This window comes from Cydia strobilella, chromosome 9, assembly GCF_947568885.1.
Source record: "Cydia strobilella chromosome 9, ilCydStro3.1, whole genome shotgun sequence".
Taxonomy (NCBI): Eukaryota; Metazoa; Arthropoda; class Insecta; order Lepidoptera; family Tortricidae; genus Cydia; species Cydia strobilella.
In genome coordinates, this window is record NC_086049.1 from 14,435,710 (window position 1) to 14,454,348 (window position 18,639).

Sequence of the window (18,639 nt, forward strand, 5' to 3'; positions counted from 1 at the left end):
AGTCGTTTGCCGAGTTCAGTTCAAGTTGTTGTAGTCGCTCATTGACAATATCGAGTCTAGAAGAGCAGTAAGTGAGCGCAGTATGGTATTTATTGACAGCGGCAAGGGCATCCGCCAGCTGCTCCGATAACGCGCTCATTTGGTCACGAATAGCACTTATTTCCCTTACCATGAACCCAGCTTCACCTGTAGGGGACGTTTATGTACATTGTGTATGTGGTACGGGCGTCCCGCTTTTATTTCTGATGCAAATGTTCTTAGTTGTCAATGGAGTACCTACTGGAGTCGCACAATTAGATCCTGTTTTTTTGTATGTAATCTTGCACTCAGGGCACATCCAAGTGTCCCGCTCCGCCAGCGTAGGAGTCTTATTGATGCATATTTGTTGGTGATACAGCTTACGGCAAGACGTAACCATGCACTGAACATACCCCTCACCGACCGCAAACTCTTCCTTACAGCCGTGGCAGATCATCTCTGCACTATCGCCTCGCTGCACTGCCATCATTACGTGGGTTTCACTTCTAACTTGCTGGAAATAAGGCTTAAATTAGTACACACTGCCCAGTGACCCGGCGTAGCGATGCAATAGCGTGCGAGGATGACGCAGTTCTCGTAGCACTTCGTAGCTCCGCTGGCGTAGCCGATGCTCACGGTTGCGGTGACGTCAGCGTGTGCGCGTCGCGGTACTTGATTTCGTCGCTAGCGCAGAATGATAACTTGGCTCAGCGGTGACGACAGCGGCCTCGCAACCCCACGCCCTGGGTTCGATTCCGGCGAACTTAGAAAAAGTTGATGTCTCTTTCTAGGACCGCCCACAAGGAGGAGCCGACGCACAACAGATGCACAGGAGGAACAAGAAATCGAGTTAACACTTTTCGACCAATCACAATTTAAAATTTAGAATAAACGAATACGGAATTTACTGCAAGACCGACACGTCCGCTCCAAGCGAACGCGGACAGACGATTCGATTCGCAGAGATCGATATTAAAACAACTAAAGTTATACACAATGCAGAAAGTACCTATAGTATTCCTAATTAACATAAAATAAGAGTAGAGAGGAGTAAGAATTGCTCTAAAAGGGAGTTTTTGGCATTGTGGCAGACATACTTGCTTGCCTTGTTTTATACTTTGCAGACTATATTATAGATTATAGATTAAAGTTACATAACAGGTATCCTTAATTAAAGTAAAATCTCTTGTTTTCTCCAAGCTTGCAATGCTTCGAGCCCGTCAGATTCTATTAGAAAGTCATCAAAAATTCACAAACCGTTTACCTTGCGCTTTTAGCCTCGGAACGGGTCGAACCCCTTGCAAGTATGGAGCAGGGAAAGTTGCCGTCAACTCCAACGGACGCGAATGTCCATTCGAAAATTAAATTTGTTTCACTTCCTTGGGTCTCACGTTTATCGCGCGATCTCAGATAGGGGCCTGCGACATAACTACCGATTCCTCAAGTTCGTATCACACTCGACTCTGTCATTCCATAAACAACCTTGTAACATGTTGATAAGGTTTGTATTTCGATAGGCGATTAAACGTGATACGAGCTTGCGAAAATAATGTTCAGTTTGTGCGTAAGAAACTTTCAAGGAAGGAAGGGTGTTCAGTTTCGAATTCAAGTTTGTTTAGTGGTGGACAGATATTAATTTTTAATTGAAATCGCGTGCACGTAAGCAAATTATCAAAATGCGTGTGACAGGAAATCAAGTGGCGATGTCGTGTGAACATGACTTAATTAATTATGTAACTCTACCTTTGCGAGTGTAAAATATTGAAACAAAAAAAATATTGAAACCACATATTTTTGTTGTAGTAGATGTTAGTACATAGGTAATACCAGAAATAGTGACATAGATAGCGCTGCGTTCGCGCTAGCGATATGATATAGATTTTCGTACACCTCTGTACGCTACACGTTGGTTCAGTGGCTACGGCTGCCGACTACAATCGCGCACTCCGGTGTCCGCGCGTTCGAAACTCAGCTACGAATAAATACAAAAAGTTTATTCCCGTCTTTACAGTATTTAGACATAATGTTTGAGTGCTGATGCTGCGATGGGATAGATCGATGGGTGGTAGCAACGAGTGGGTCGTCCAACGAGACGATCTGCTTCTGTAAGAAACCCGTACACTTTATTGTTTTGTTACTTTAATAATTATTTCTTGTGTTTTGCTTTACAAAATTTCATTTGTTTTGCTTTTTAAATGTTGAAACAATTTACGTAATATACATTTTTTTTTAAATTGTTTATAGATATATTTAATTTACGATTGCATTTACGATTTAAAGTTAGAAATTGTCTAAATTAAAATAATCTGTTTTTAATCATTTGTTCGTAAATTATGTACTTTATTATTAACAAGTTGACAATGGGTAATATGTGTTACCTAAGTACCTAACTACTGTAACTGTAAAACGATGTACAAGTAAGCGAAATACACACAGCTGCAAAAGTGCATACCCAATTACCCACTTTATTTAATTTCTTTCATAAATTGGGTATGGTTGCAGCACGCTGTACACCCAAAACCGCCTCTAACTATTGATTTTTTCCCTACAACTAACCAAAATAATACGTAGGTACGTACATTTCGTCTCGGAAAGCATCAACAGAAACCCTTCCAAATCTCCTGCAATTCCCTGCATTTTATCTGGTTTTATCAAGGGTCCCCCTCGGCCCCTCGAAGCCAAGTTTAACGAGTTGGCCACAAGGGATACCCACATGAAATGTATAAATTGCTGTAATTAAACCCAGAGACCCTTGAAGAGACAATTTCATTAAGTTTGTCATATGAAAAAGATCATTATAAGTAAATACAGTTAGAAATACATAAAACGTTCGAATCTTGAAATGTTGCTTAATAACTCTTCCTACTATTCGGTCCTCTAAAAAAAACTATCTACAGGCCAATTCGAACAATGAAATACGTCATTTACTAGTTCTAGAAACAATATGGATTAGATATGTCAGTGTCAAAAATGACATTTATTTGTTTGAAGAAACGTCATTTTTGACACCGACATCTAATCCATATCGTTTCTAGAACTAGTAAATGACGTATCACATTGTTCGAATTGGCCTGATAGTCTATACGCTGCTCGTCAAAAATTAAAACAATGAGTAATCGTGTGAGGTCCGATATTATCTGTCTTTATTGTTTTGGCATTAGTCTATGATTTATGAGCTGACAGATTCTGGCCATTTTAATGGGTTCCGTCGGCTCTTTATGTAACTTCTGAATTGTGAATGTCATAGGCACTAACAAGTTTTTTTATTGAAAGTTTAAAAATTTGTAGACCCAGCCGCAAAATTGCATGGCCACTATAAATAAATTAATTCATAATTTTTCACAAGTTTCTTGTCTTCCAGGAGTTGCGTCTAATAAGTACATAGGTATTTGATAAAATTGTCGAAATCTTATATTTTAAGTAACTGACCAAAACTATGAATTGCGTAAATACATTTATATTTTAATTAATAATAATTAACCTTACAGTTTCGAAGTAATTTGCTTTAAAAGCAGATATTTCAAGGTGAGGATTACAAAATGTGACGTTAATTATGACATGAAAGAAACAAAATCCATTTCTCTAATGACCTCTTATCATACACTTTGGAGGTGTACGTATTCTGATTGTAGAACAGGTTAAGAATTTGATCTGGATTTGTGAAATGTCACTTTTAACCTAATTGGATTTATTATAGATATGATACTTCAGTGTTAAAAGTGACATTTCTGAAAAAAATCTGAAAAAAATCTGAAAAAAATAACTGGATTGGATATTATTCTTCATTCATAACAAATCCAGATCAAATTCATAACCTGTTACTACAATCAGAATAGACCTCCTGGACACTACTCAGTTGCGCAAGATGGCTCGGGGCGATTAGCTGCCCCCAATGACCGGCTAATTGCCATGAGCCCTTTCTTTTCACTTACGGAACGTATGGCGCCACCGCTAGAGACAATGGCTGCATCAAGTTGTAAGAACGCTACAGGTATTGTTGTGTTAATTACCTATTAAAAATCGATACACCTAATGCTAATCGAAGTTACCATCTACGTAAGTGGCAAAATTTAATTCACGGGATTTTTTTAAATAACCACCTGCATTATTTTATAGGTACTACTATAACTACAGTAGCGGCAAAAAATCTATCATGCTGCCATTTTTTGCAGGCGTTCATTCGAAATTTCGTGAAATTAGACTTTATATCATGTAAACAATGATTTTATCATCATCACGACTTACTTACTTAATATAAACTTACGTCCCACTGGCATGGCAAGGCATGCGGATTGGGGACTTCACACACACCAATTAATGTATGTTATAAATATTGAATTTCTTATTTGAAAACACTCATAAGCGAATTTTCCAACAATAAAACCTAGATGAACCAGTTTTTCGGCCTCGTTAGCCTCTGGTTTGAAAATTATATCGAATTATTACTTTACAAATGAATACCCACCGGGCTATCGCAAAAACTCGGGCAAAATAATTATTTTAAATATGAACACTAGTTTGATCGAATTGTCGTTTTCATACGCCCCTAAACCCTATATTGTAAATTTCATCGAAATCACTGGAGCCATTTTTGAGAACTTATCAAAAATGTTATGCAAATGTACCTGAAAAATATGATAGATTATTTTCTGCTACTGTAAATTGTTCAGTAAAGCTATTAACTTGAATAAATGGCACTCATAGCATTGGAAAATTTGTTATTGGTTAATTTTTCATAAGAATCTGTAAATCTATAAATATATAGCATTACACAAAGTTCTCTGACTAATTATCGCGTTCTCCCCAACTATTATGCCTACTGATGTGCAGTCGGAAAGTTTCCAAAATTGCAAAATTTCCACATGGAAAAATTTCAGTTGTCATATTTTTTTATGGGGATCGAAATTTTCCAGTCCCAAAATGTAAGTCCCTTATAGGTATCCAGTGAAATTTTCCTGAAATTTTAGAAAGCTTTTCCACCTTATTGGAAACTTTCTGTAACTTGCACATCTGTAATTAATTATGCCGTTTTGAATTTTTTACGCGATTAATAAAGGGTTCTTCAGAGTCTATGTAACGCGTATTTACCTTTTTTGATTTTAATTCTAGTTTAGTTTATCACCTTATATAAAAAATACGTGTATTTACTAGTATAACGCTTTTTATTATTAGATTTAAGTCCAATTTCCAAGCAAACCTAATAAACTATGGACATTTGTAGCTAAGTAAACACGTTTATGACTTTAACTGTCCGGCTTATAAGACTCTGCCATCGCAATTAATATCATTATTTCAAACGCAAACATAAATGTTACATCTTCTAATATTGACTTTAAAATAGGAAAACTTAAAGTTGAAAATTAGTTGGAAAATAACCTTTTGTAAGGCGGAATGTGATGCTAGCCAATTAAAGTAAATTAGTTTTATAGTGCAAGGGGGCCATTAAAACGCGAATGAATTGTATTATGATTCTTAATCCAAATGATACATTTTTTAATTATAACGGTAGCTTTTAAATAAAGTCACAGATTAAGGAGAACTATGTACCAGTTTCTTGATATTTTTAGCGACATTTAAAAATTAATTTATTTGCCAGTAATCAAAACAAATCGTATAATCCCAATAGAAATTCAATCAAATCTGATAAAGGCAGAAAAAACAAGCACAGATAGCCTGCACGATTTCAAATGGCGTTGTCAGTTGTGCAAGCTTGTCAAAATAACCTGAACAATAATACCATAAACAATAATGTTTTTTTTTTCTATATTTCAGCCTACGTTCCGTTTAGCGCAAGCCGCGTTTCGTCAACATATTTTTTCATTAAACAAAGAATCCCGTATAATGGATAATTGTTTGCACAGGCTAGGCCGCTAATTGCCCCTTTAGCTATTGTGTCTCGGGCAAACATTTCTTTGCGTAAACTGGGATATTCTTTTTTTTGCGAAAAGACTAGCGCAGCGCGCCCCGCAACTGAAAATTAACGTTGTAATTTTATTGTAACAAAGCGGATACGAGAAAAGCGGGTATGAATATGAATCGGGTTTAACATTACTTTATGCACAATTGATGACACAGTCTATGTATTTGCCTATTGCCTTTATACGAGATAATTTTAGTTTGTTTAGTATCAGTTTAGTATAAACACAGTAATAAGAAGTACACAACCTAAGGTTCAAAAGTTCCATCATATAAATATAACACGGCGGACAGGTATCTATTCATTACAATATACCTATTAGGAGGACACATGTTTTTAATAACAACATTCCTAAAGCAGCTCAATGTTACAAGACAATACGGTCTATCAGCATCCAGCTGTGTTCATTATTTCACATTATTGCCTTCGCAACAGTAATAATTCATAGTAAATAATGTTAATACGATCGCTTGGGTGGCTGCGGCTCAACAAACCCTTTACTAAAACCATTATTACGTCAATAAACAATACATAACAGTAACAACCTTTGATATTCCGCTCACGTATTATTAAACTACATGATCGTGGCATAAACATAATAATCCCTCACAATTTGAATACACGATCTTAAAATAAACATGCATTTGTTTATCAACGGCGCCGCATAATTTTAATATGGCGTCGGAATTTGAGTTGCGAGCCCACGCGATCCCGATCGCTTAATTGATTCAACTCACCGCCTCTAGATGGCGTTTATCCGTTCTAACATGATTTTCTATTACGCGAAAACGTTACAATTTAAATCTTAGCGTTTTGAGTTTAGAGTGCAATTCGTAGTGCGTTTTGAACTCGTTGATAGCGAGACAAGTTTGTAATAGTATCCGTAATGGCGCTCTAATTGTCTTTAATTAGCAGATAGGCACATATTTATTGCGAAGCAGACACGCTACCGTTTAGCGGAGGGTTATTGGTGTTATTATGTTAAATGCAGCGACTGGTGTCAAGATCATGAACGATCTCTGATCTAATGGACATGGGTACCGGCAGTTAGTATTTACGTTTGCTGGTTTGCGGTATGGTGGTTTTATACATAACATGTTGACGATATTTATCTCTTTAATTGCAAATGACTTCCTTGATTTAACTGCGAGTGATTTACAATGTTAAAATAAAGACATGTTAACATCGATCGTAACGCTTTGTAGGTACGCAATCGACCAATAAGTATAACCTTCGTGTTGTCTTAATGAAATATTTTATAGTAGATTTATATGTATATGAAATATTCAATTAAAATGATCTCTTAATCCGGTTGGGAAATTCTGCCTCCTCTAGTATTTAACTCGCCTATAGAATATCCTATTCCTATCGCACACACCGCAGTTAATTTTTGTGGAGCAACAATTTGCAACACGGTAACATTAGGTAAAGTTACACACTGTTGCTGTGGAATGTGGATGCACCCTTTATTACACTTGCTTATTTCTAAAGGCCACCAAACCTTTAGCGAATGTGCTAACAGTGACTGAAACCGTTTAGCGTAAATCGAAGCTTAGTGTCCTAAACACCTGTGCCAACAAACATCTTCCTACTGAACTAGGTGTTAACAAAAATAAGGAAATGACGTAAGTTAGTTGTAAGGTAGAAAATAATGGAGGTAATGTTGATCACTAGCTAATATGAATTTAAGGATAGTAAATAGAGTAAGTATCCAACTATTTGAATACAAAATGAATAGTAACCAATAAAAATTATGCTCAAATCGCAATTATCAACATGCATGATTTTTTTAAGGATGTCATTCGATTCTACTTTATTCTTCGTGCTAATAGTGTATTTGATTGTATTTAAAATAAATAATTTTATACCATGCATGAAATAAAGCAGCAAAAGATTAATAGAGAAACGTTTTAAAACAATTTCTATTTTAAAACCCGTATAAAACTATAAATAGTTGGTAATTCGATTGTGACGTCACATGCTAGTGTTTCATATATATTACATATAAAAAATAAAAAGATTTGACTAGTAGTCAAATACCCTATTGTGTAATTGCTAAAATTTCTACCACAAAGGAATCCCATCTACGCAGAATGTGAATGCAGTCATCTTACGATTAGGAAGCTAAATTTATTTGTCTACCCCGAACATTTATCTTATACCTTTAAACAAGCAATGCTTGTATATATCTATCTATATATGTATATACATATTTATATATTTCGGGGATCTCGGAAACGACTATAACGATTTCGATGAAATTTGCTATATGGGCGTTTTCGGGGGCGAAAAATAAATCTAGCTAGGTCTTATCTCTGGTAAAACGCGCATTTTCGAGTTTTTATATGTTTTCCGAGCAAAGCTCGGTCTCCCAGATATTATAAACTAATGTCGGGTATAGTGATGGGCAGCGGTAACATTCCCGCTACCAGTAAGTTTCCATTTGGGAATGTTACTAGTAAGTTACCAATGTTACCAGTAACATTCCCAAAAGCCGGTAACATACGAAACTGATGATAGTGATGACTTATATGAGATAAAATAAGGTTCAAAACTTATTTTTTTAGTACAACACTCAAAAATATGTCCCATAGTTCTTAATTCGCTGACATAAGAGCTATGGGATCAATTTTATAAATTTGGTATACAGATAGTGAGTACCGGGGAAGGACATAGGATACTTTTTTATCCCAGAACTCACCCCTTAAGGGGATGGAAAGGGGAGTTGACACTTGTATGGGGAATCAATAACCGCTGAACCGATTTAGATGAAGTTTGGTATGGAGATCTCGACGTCTTACTATTCCGCCTATTTTGCGTGAGGGACACAGGATAGGTTTTACCCTAGAAATCAACCCTAAAGGGGGTGAAAAGGGGAGTGGAAATTTGTATGGAACCCAATAAAACCGATTTAGATGAAATTTGTTATGGAGATAATCTTAATTGTTGGGGAGGGTGTAGAGTAGTTTTTATTCCCGAAGTCATCCTGTTCTCTTCTCCACTCTTCTAACACTCACTCAGTGCCGCTGGTAATGTATGATGGAGGCAGCTCAAGACCTGGAACACCTGGAGTGCTCCTGGGTGCAACGGGTCAGGGGTAACAATAGCTCAACGTGCTGCTGGTAGTATACGATGGATAAAGCTCAAGACAATGTGGAGTGCTACTGGGAGCAAAGGGTCAGGGGTAACACTCGCTCAACGTGACGCTGGTTGTATATGATGAGGAAAGCTCAAGACCTGGAACACCTGGAGTGCTGCTAGGTGCAACGGATCAGGGGTAACACTCGCTCAACGTACCGCTGGTAGTGTATTATGGGAAAAGCTCAAGATCTGGAACACCTGGAGTGCTGCTGGGTACAAAAGGTCAGGGGTAACACTCGCTCAACGTGTCGTTGGTAGTGTATGATGGAGATAGCTCAAGACCTGTAACACCTGGAGTGCTGCTCGATGTACCTGATGAGGGTAAAACTCCTTTAATCTGAAGTTGGTAGAGTATGCTGTAGGCAGGTTAAGTTCTCCAAGACCTGGAACACCTGGAGGTCTGCCAGATGAAGCAGGCGTCTGACCAGAGCTACCACACGCTTAACGTGCAGTAGATACTGTTTGCTGTAATCAGGTTAAATTTTCCAAGACGTAGAACACCTGGAGGTGACTTCCCATGGGTCACTCGGTGCCTGCAAGACTTTGGGGACCAAGTTTCTGCTGGAGACGCTGCTGATCTCTCAATCCCTAGGTACAATAAATCTAGCTGATTGTTTAAAAATAAGACATATTACTAATTCCTAATTCCACGCAGACGAAGTCGCGGGCAAAAGCTAGTATTTTGTATAAAACTGTGATCATTATTTATTATCCCTTTACTACTACTACTCTAATTTCAAATTTGATTAATTAATATAAAAGCGAAATTCCAATAACTCAAAAATGACGTTTGTCACTTGAAATGTTATACAAAACTAGCTTTTGCCCGCGGCTTCGCCCGCGTGATTTAAGAATCTATGTCGTTTTGTCTAATGTACAGGGTGCGGGGGAGGCAGGGGAAGGAGAAAATATGGTTTTATAACTACTTACAAAAGATGGTTTATATGGTATATGGTTCGTAGGTAGAATACATATATATATATATATATATGTACTTACGATGTTTTGCATTTTACTTAGAATGGAAACCTAAACTTATAAGAAGCAAACAGACAACCACCTTCTTGCAGCACCTTGAATGTACTCATTACGGATGCAGGAAGTTTCCCGATGACTTACTCCTTCCGCCCCGTCCGCCCCGCCGCGCCGCCCGCACTCGCCTAGGTACCGATTGACGACGATCGAGATGGCACCAAATCAAATTTAAAAATCTATTAGGATAACGCGGGCTCCATACCTCAAAAGCAAAATTAGAACCCTTATAGGATCACGGGTGGCTGTCTGTCAGTCCGTCTGTTACAACCGATTTGCTCCGAAACTACTGGACCGTTTGAATTGCAATTTGGCACAAATACGAGTACTTTCAAGAATTTTCATGAGCACATTATTCAATTTCAAAATCGATGCGATTTTCGTAATTAACGTCCCAAAAAACCATAAAAACGACACCCATATTGATATTTAGAAATTTCAACCCCATTGCACCCCAACAGGGGAGATGGTTTTTCACGTCCGTCACGTTGGATTTTAAAATCGTTCTTGTTTTCCTAATTAGCAACCCGATAAACCATAGAAACAATACCCATGTTGATTTTCATACTTTGTCACCACATTTCCCCCTATTAGGGGGGAATTTGCAAAAAAACCTGTAACACGTGTTTATTCATTTATCGTTAGGAATACTCCTGTGAAGTTTCGAATATAATAGTCTAACTAATCTTGTTTCCCTATACAAACTTTGAACCCCCATTTAACCCCCTTGGGGGGTGAATTCTGAAATAATCATTTCTTAGTGCACCCCTAGACCTTATAAGAAACCTACGTGCCAAATTTGGAATCTCTAGAACCAGCGGTTTGGGTTGTGTGTTGATATGTCAGTCAGGCAGTCAGTCAGTCAGTCAGTCAGTTTCTTCTTTTATATATTTAGATGTTGATTGGTTTATTCTAATAATTAAACTGATTTATACACATATTTTCTTTTACTTTATTTCCAGTCTTCACTTTTAATCATTATTTCCAGATAGTAATGTTCCCAGTAACTTTGGAAAAATACCTGGTAATATTGGGAATGTTACCGGTAACATTGGGAATTTACGCTCTCAGAGATTTCTTGACTGTTTTATGACTGTAAATAATAGCATTATTATTTTCTTAAGTATTTAACACGAAAAAAGCATATACAATTCTAATATTTTTTTCAAAGTTACTCAATGTTACCGATCTGGGTAATGTTACTGGTAGCATTACCGGGAATATTCCCACTTTTGAGTAAGTTACTGGTAACGACCCATCACTAGTCGGGTAGTTAAGTGTTGTTTACCGATATCTCAATTGACATTTTGCTGGGACGTCAGTCTCCCGTGACCACAGCTAGTGCAACCTAGCTGAAAATTTAATCGCGTTAGACCCGTTAATGACATTAATTATGATAAGAAAGCTGTGTAAGAGACAAAGACAGGATGTCTTTCCATTAATAACTTTTAGGATCACAACTATTATATTAACTATGATGAGACCCAAACAAAATACGAAATTCCGACAAGATAATTCAACGCCTTATCGAACTGGACTAAAACCTTTAATTCCACCACTAATTTACCCTCGTAAAACTCATAATCCCCGTGTCAAAAGCATCTATCAAACGCCATCATAATCCGAGTAATATCCTTGAAAGCAGGTGATAAAAGAAAGTAGGCCGTGCTTAAAAGATTATGAGCCCGAAGTGTGAACCCTGGGTGATACCTGGGGTTTGATTACAATTGCTTATAAAGTCAAACGCACAGGCGATCCAGTATAAGCGAGCTTTCCGACAGGTACGTATAGTTTAATAGATCTCCGGGTCTGATTTAAACTAGTTTTCTGTGAGTTCGTCTCTCCTGCGTTTGACAAGCAAAAGGAATATTACGAACTCCACGGCCTATTTCTATCAAACTGTTTCATACGAGATTCCTAGTATAACTTGATCTCTTGAATTAATAAAAGCCTTTGACCATGCCAGCTCCGACTTATACCGGTTCGTTCGTGGGTTACACTTTATGAATAGCCGACGTCTATACTTCGCTTTATGCGGGTAGTTAGGCAGCTCCCGGTTTAAGTAGTTACGATGTCGGCTTTATGTCTTGGGTTCGTAAATTGATCTTACAAGTTTTACGGGGTCACAGAAGGAGGTAAGTTAATTGAGTAGTTTTATCTAATTTGGCATGTGTGTCAGTTCTGTCGTAAAAGGATGTATTGATTGTGTGGGCCTTTTTTCTACCTAAAAATGTTCCATAACGAAACAAATATTTATTTTAAGAGGCCGGTGTCGATTTTAGTCGCAAAAATGTAAAATTGATAGATTTAGTCCGTGAAATTTTACACCTTTTGTTACCTAATTGAAATAACAAGTACTGGTTTCTATTAGCACGTCTTCTTATCTTGCCTTTTATCAGATCAATTTTGAAAACAGACTCACTAAATTAGTAATGTTTGCTTTTCTGATGGACGTTTAGGTAAACGCGCGTAAAGCACTGATTTTGTCGCTCTTATTTGTAAATTTCGTAAAGTTTGGACGGCTAAACATGGTAATTTTGTATTACTCATATCCTGTACTTGACGTTTATCAGACTACATTTTTATTATTATGACTTTGAAGTAGTGTAAATGAAAGTTAGACGAAATCAATTTTCTCCAGAAATTACTTCAAAACAAGTGACAATTTCTCTGAAAATCGACTTAATTTCAACGTAATTTTGATACCTAAACAATCTACAACATTTGCTGAAACTATTCTTATACATCAATTTGTATAATTTACCACCATAATTTTTTGATGAATTTTTAAAAACTGCCCCTTCTCTTCATGCATTACTGGTGACGCACGCTCGCAACCTCATTATTAAAATGCAAGATGAGAAGACGTGCAAATAGAAATCAATACTTGTTATTTAGATATTACGTAACAAAACGTGTATAATCTCATCGACTAAATCTATCAATTTTACATTTTTGCTCCAAAATCGACTACGGCCTCTTAAATATCTACTGTTTAACTAGTTCGTATACAGTAACAATCGGTAGGTTACTGTCAGTATTTAAAGTAACGGATCAGACTACGCGTCAAAAGTATCTCTATCCTCTGATATCCTAACAAAAATATATTTATAAGTCTCTGTATGTAGAACGATTTTGATTATGTTTGATTTGATAACGAATTCCCGAATGGCAGACATTTTTAGAGCGTTGCTTCATTCGCATTACTATTCATGCTGATTGACATAATGTATTCTATAAAAATATAAATTATGCTTCACGCTATTTAGAATAACTATCCTACATCCTACCAATCCTACCATAACGCAAATAAAGATTGAACAATAAACTGGTATATGTTTTAAGGGGCCCACTGATTATCAGTCCGCCGGACGATATCGGCCTGTCAGGTAGAACAAAAATTTGACAGTTCCGAACAACTGATAGGCCGATATCGTCCGGCGGACTATAGTCAGTGGGCCACTTTATACCTTATTTATCTTTATTCATCTCTCTGCGAATTAAGAGACCTTAAATAGGTATACAATACAACCCGCCATTGTTGCTGCATGTCCGTATATAACTTTATTTTTATTATTAAATCAAGCTCTTAAATATCGATGATTGCGTGCGTGTAATTACTCGCATAAACTCGTCGGTAAAGAAAGCCGGCACTCATAAAATAATATTTGCTATAAAACGTAACTGTACATATTAAATACTAGCTTTCGCTCAGGTTTCGCCCGCGTAAGAACTCATCAAGCGCAATCTTAATCAAACCTTTATTTTACTTATTTAAAAAGGGGTTTGATCTAGCTAGGTCATAAATTATGTCTCTTCTATACAACATACACAGGACGGCCCAAAAAAACGTTGCCAACATTAATACATATTATTTAATATGATTTGATACACAAACGCTAAATGCATTTAAAAATAGAACAATACATATAGACTGTCAAGCCATTTCCGTCAGTAGAAAAGAGCGGCAAATTTAAAAAATGGGTTATCGTCTCATAGAAAATTTGAATTTCGCGCTTTTTTCTACTGACAAAATTGTTTGACCGGCTATATCTTCTAAATCTGTTTGGTAGTTAATTATATATTTATATTGCTTAAAAATCTTACGTAACTTATACATAGACATCCATACATTTATTTCATTCAATTTTGCTTCGTAAACAACCCTGAAAAATAACCTAATCAATCATTTTCCAATTTCTCGGTAGAATCGGTTGTTTACAGTATAAAGAACCTATTGTTTTCGCATTGTTCCCTGAGAAAAGCACCTAGTTCTCAGCTTTTAAAGCGGCGTAGCGATTTTGGCGGATCATTAGCGTTATCGATTGGGCACACGCAATTAGTTGGGCGATTAGTCGGCCGATCGGTCGGCTCGAACATGATTGATGCGATTTTGGTTCATTAGTGCACGCACCCTGGACAGGGCCTGAGCATATTCTTGATGTACAAGAGTCATACGCTCAGGGAAACCAGTTTGATGGTGGTAACGACCCGTTGATGAGAAATCCACAGACTACACAGTAACCACATTATTAAGCACTAGTTTTTGCCTGCGATTTCCTCCGCGTGGAATGGTGAAGATGGTTGATAAAAACTATCCTGTGTCCTTCGGGCCACCAAATATCTCCATACTAAATCCATACTAATATTATAAATGCGAAAGTCTGTCTGTCTGTCTGTCTGTCTGTGTGTTCCTTCTTCACGCTTAAACCGCTGAACCGATTTAGATGAAATTTGGCATAGAGATAGGTTGAGCCCCTGAGAAGGACATAGGATAGTTTTTATCCCGAAAATCATCCCTTAAGAAAGTAAAAAGCGGGGTGGAATTGAGATAATTAACGAAGTGCCTGCTAATTTGTGTGCATAATATGCTCAAATTTAGATTGCTATGAGATTTTCTCCAGGCGCTATTCTTACTCTAGCTGCGATTACCAAGTCCACGCAGACGAAGTCGCGGGCAAAAGCTAGTTTCCTATAAATCAGTTCAGCGCTTAAAGTGTGAAATGGTAACAGACAATCAGACAGAGTTACATTCACATTTATAATATTAGTCGGGATCGTAAGGTGACACTTTATACCTACTGGTCAGTTTAGCGATTGTTCTGGTAAGCGGAAGGAACACAGGGATTATCGGGAACGCCCAAGATGGTGTTCCAGAGTAAGATAACGATAACGAGGTACGCTATCAGTGGAATGAAATTTATTAAGCTTAATAGCGTATAATTTTCATAAGGGTGGGCTTTGGAAATAACTTACAGTATTATACTCAATAACAGATACAACACATTTTGGAAAATGCTCCAAACGGCGAAATAAATTTCTCGTATGTAGTGAGGTATATAACTACCTACTTAAACGATAGTTACCTACATTATTTTTCACCTCAGCAGCTCGAACAAGCCTACTTTCGTCACTCCCTGGAGTGAGGAAGGTGCGACTTTCCTCACTCCAGGGAGTGACGAAAGTGCGACTTTCCTCACTCCAGAGAGTTAACCAAAGTAGCTTTTTAATTTAGTGAAGGCCATGAACTGCCACTTCATACTTCTATTACAAATTCGTGTTTTTTACTTTTTCTCTTTTTTTTCTCTGTATTATTCTGTGTGATTAGAAATACATTTTAGCCTTTAATATGTTCTCACTACTGAGGTGAAAAATTATATGTGCAACACGAGAGCAAACTTATTTTACATCTCGTGTTTTTGGGTCCCTATCGCTACGCTCAAGATTCTAACTTAGAATCACTCGCTGAGCTCGTGATTCAATTATAGAATCTTTCGCTTTCTCGGGACTCAAAATAAACACTCGCAAGAAAAACCAACTTTCCTCTCTTGTTGCACAAATAACTATATTAAAATCTGATCAAACCGCAATAAAAATCAAATATTGTAAAACTAATAAACTATAGTCCAAGTCCATAGTTACACTTAGTTGGGTAGTTTTACGGTACTTTATTACCTACTTATGGACCGTTCAATTTCTTTAGACACATAAATGATATATTGGATATTGAGGACTTTTCTTTAGAGTTTGGATTAGTTAGGGTATTGAAATATGTAGTACCTACGCCCGTAGAAAAATATAATACGATTCTCTGCGCTAATTATTAAAAACAAAAACGGCTGGATTGCCGAACTAAATTCTACTGCACTAAAATAGTGCCATAGCTAATTTGCGCTTACAACATCAACATTAACTAATCGTCCCGCTACGCGTGTCCTGGTCACACCGAATTAAAAAGTACCTAATTTAATTAACGTTGTTTTATTTTGGAACGCGACCGACGTCGAAACTGGTTGGGAGTGTGCGTGACATAAATATTTGAAGACTTTATTATTATATTCGCTCTCGGGAATTTCAGGATATTTGAAGTGTACTATACAATATTCATTACGTGCTGGGAATATTCTGCGTGAATGTTATATTACCAAATTTTTTAACACAACTAAGCGCAACAATGACAAATGACATTGCAATTAAAACTTTCGACACGAAGAGTGTATTTTTGACATTTTAATTCTTATTTTTACATTTGCTTATAATGATTGTATGTTAAAATAATTAATCAAAAATTCTCCTCTCCTTGGAATTGTTAATTATAGTTATAGTTGTAGTTATAGTATATTGTAGTGCCCAACAGGGTTCACAAAGACCTAGCTTATAAGTTTACCACCTGTACAACTACTTTGTGAATTTGCAATAAAAATTGAGTATTGAGTACAATCAAAGACCTAACCACTTTTCAAGCATCATCAGAAAATATGGCTACTACCTGTACGACAACTCTATACAAAATTTATGTAAACAATTTATGTATGTGTGTTTATACTTTCTGTATTGTATTCAAGAGCATTGTTGATTATTGTTACAGCAATGATTGCGGTTTAGGATTAAAGATTCTAATTGTTAACAAAAATAGTAGTAGAAAGTCTACTAAGATAATTTTTGCGTGATGGGAATACATTTAGTAGATGCCCTTGTTAACTAATTTAATATTTCCACTCTTTATTTATAATGCCATTATACATGTCTCACTTATATCATGGTGTCTCCCTCCACAATATTACACCACGAAACCACTGCTGTACCTATTTTATAAATGTCTCTTGTTCCAGTGGGCGGAATGTCCCGCGGCGGCGCCGCCGCCGGCAAGACGGCCACGGCGAAGCGCGTCCCGCCGCCCGCCGTGCCCGGCGACGCGTTCAGCCCGCAGCACCGCCACTCGGGCTCCTCCTTTGGCTCGCAGGGCTACGCGTCCTGCGAGGAGCAGCCCTACCCGCAGCCGCCTGACACACCGTCCCACACACGAGGTGAGACAGGGACGGAAACAGCGAGTGTAGATACCTATTAGCGCGTCCCGCTGCCCGCCGTATCCGGCGACGCGTTCAGCCTGCAGCACCGACATTCAGGATCTGTACACGACGCGCATAGTATTTTGTAACTTAGAGTCATTTTAACATGTAATAATTTTAAGTCGCGTCACGTATAGAAATAAATGGTATTTAGTATGTTTTTATAACAGGACAAAGTATGAGTAGCATACTTTGTACCTCTTAAAGGAATCCAATAAGAGAATTCCAATTAGGTAAAGTTAGGATTGCAATATAATTTAATTAAGATAGGCTTATAACAAATAAAGAATTTTCCTCATTGTGTTTCATTACGTAGATCTGTATAAGAAAATAGGGCAAAGTATACGCTACCTTATTCTAATAAGAAATTGTGATATTAGACTAGAATCTAATAAGATAGGTAGGATAAATAAATAAAACATGTAATTTGTTAATATATAACATAACTTTAATAAATAAAGAGAAACGTAGGAGAGTCGAGGAAAGAGAGGTCTGCGCATGCGCGAAGCGCAGACGCCCGCGCCGGCGCGGCGCGGGGGACGAGGTCTTTAAATATGGAGGGAATAAAAGGCGGTGCGCCGGCCATAGGAAGCCATTACGAATCGAGCAGCCGAGCAAGAAACACCTCTCCAAAAGAAGAAAAGAAGACCTCTCCGACCTCGACCCTCCTGCATCTGATTTAAGAAGAGCTCCAGTTGTTTTACTCCATCCTTGCCGCCTATGCCGCACCCTATACAGTCCACACCCCTACGATAGATCTCGAGATAACAAGATTAGGGCCTAACACTCACATTGTTTGGTCCTCGTCGAAGCCGGATCTCTGAAGCAAGAAAAATAGCAAGATGGCAGTAACAAGAAGCAACCACGGCAGAGAAGAAAATTCGTCAGATGAAACGCAGGCCACGGACCAGACCGGCGATACATCTGGTACAGGAGAGACGTCAGGCACAGGCGAGACGTCACGAACAGGCGATACGTCACGCACAGGCGAGACGTCAGGCACAGGCGAGACGTCGGGCACGGGCGAGACGTCAGGCACGGGCACCACCACAAGAACGCGCACTGCAACAGAAGCCAGCATCGCCGGCACCAGCACGAATGGGGGCCCAGCCGACACGTCGGGAATCAGAGCAACGCCTGCAGTTAGCACCGTCGCCACACTCGTCGGGCGAGATTCCGTCG

The 18,639-nt window shown here is 37.9% G+C and overlaps 1 protein-coding gene across 5 annotated transcripts in view; it reads left to right on the forward strand.

Moving 5' to 3' along the window:
• LOC134744385 (caskin-2) overlaps nucleotides 1–18,639 on the forward strand; it is a 394,551-nt gene that overhangs the window by 361,030 nt on the left and 14,882 nt on the right. For all 5 annotated transcript variants that reach the window (XM_063678180.1, XM_063678179.1, XM_063678178.1 and 2 more), the window contains one exon: nucleotides 17,221–17,415. In XM_063678180.1, the coding sequence (XP_063534250.1) occupies nucleotides 17,221–17,415 (195 nt within the window). The remainder of the gene's footprint in view (nucleotides 1–17,220; nucleotides 17,416–18,639) is intronic.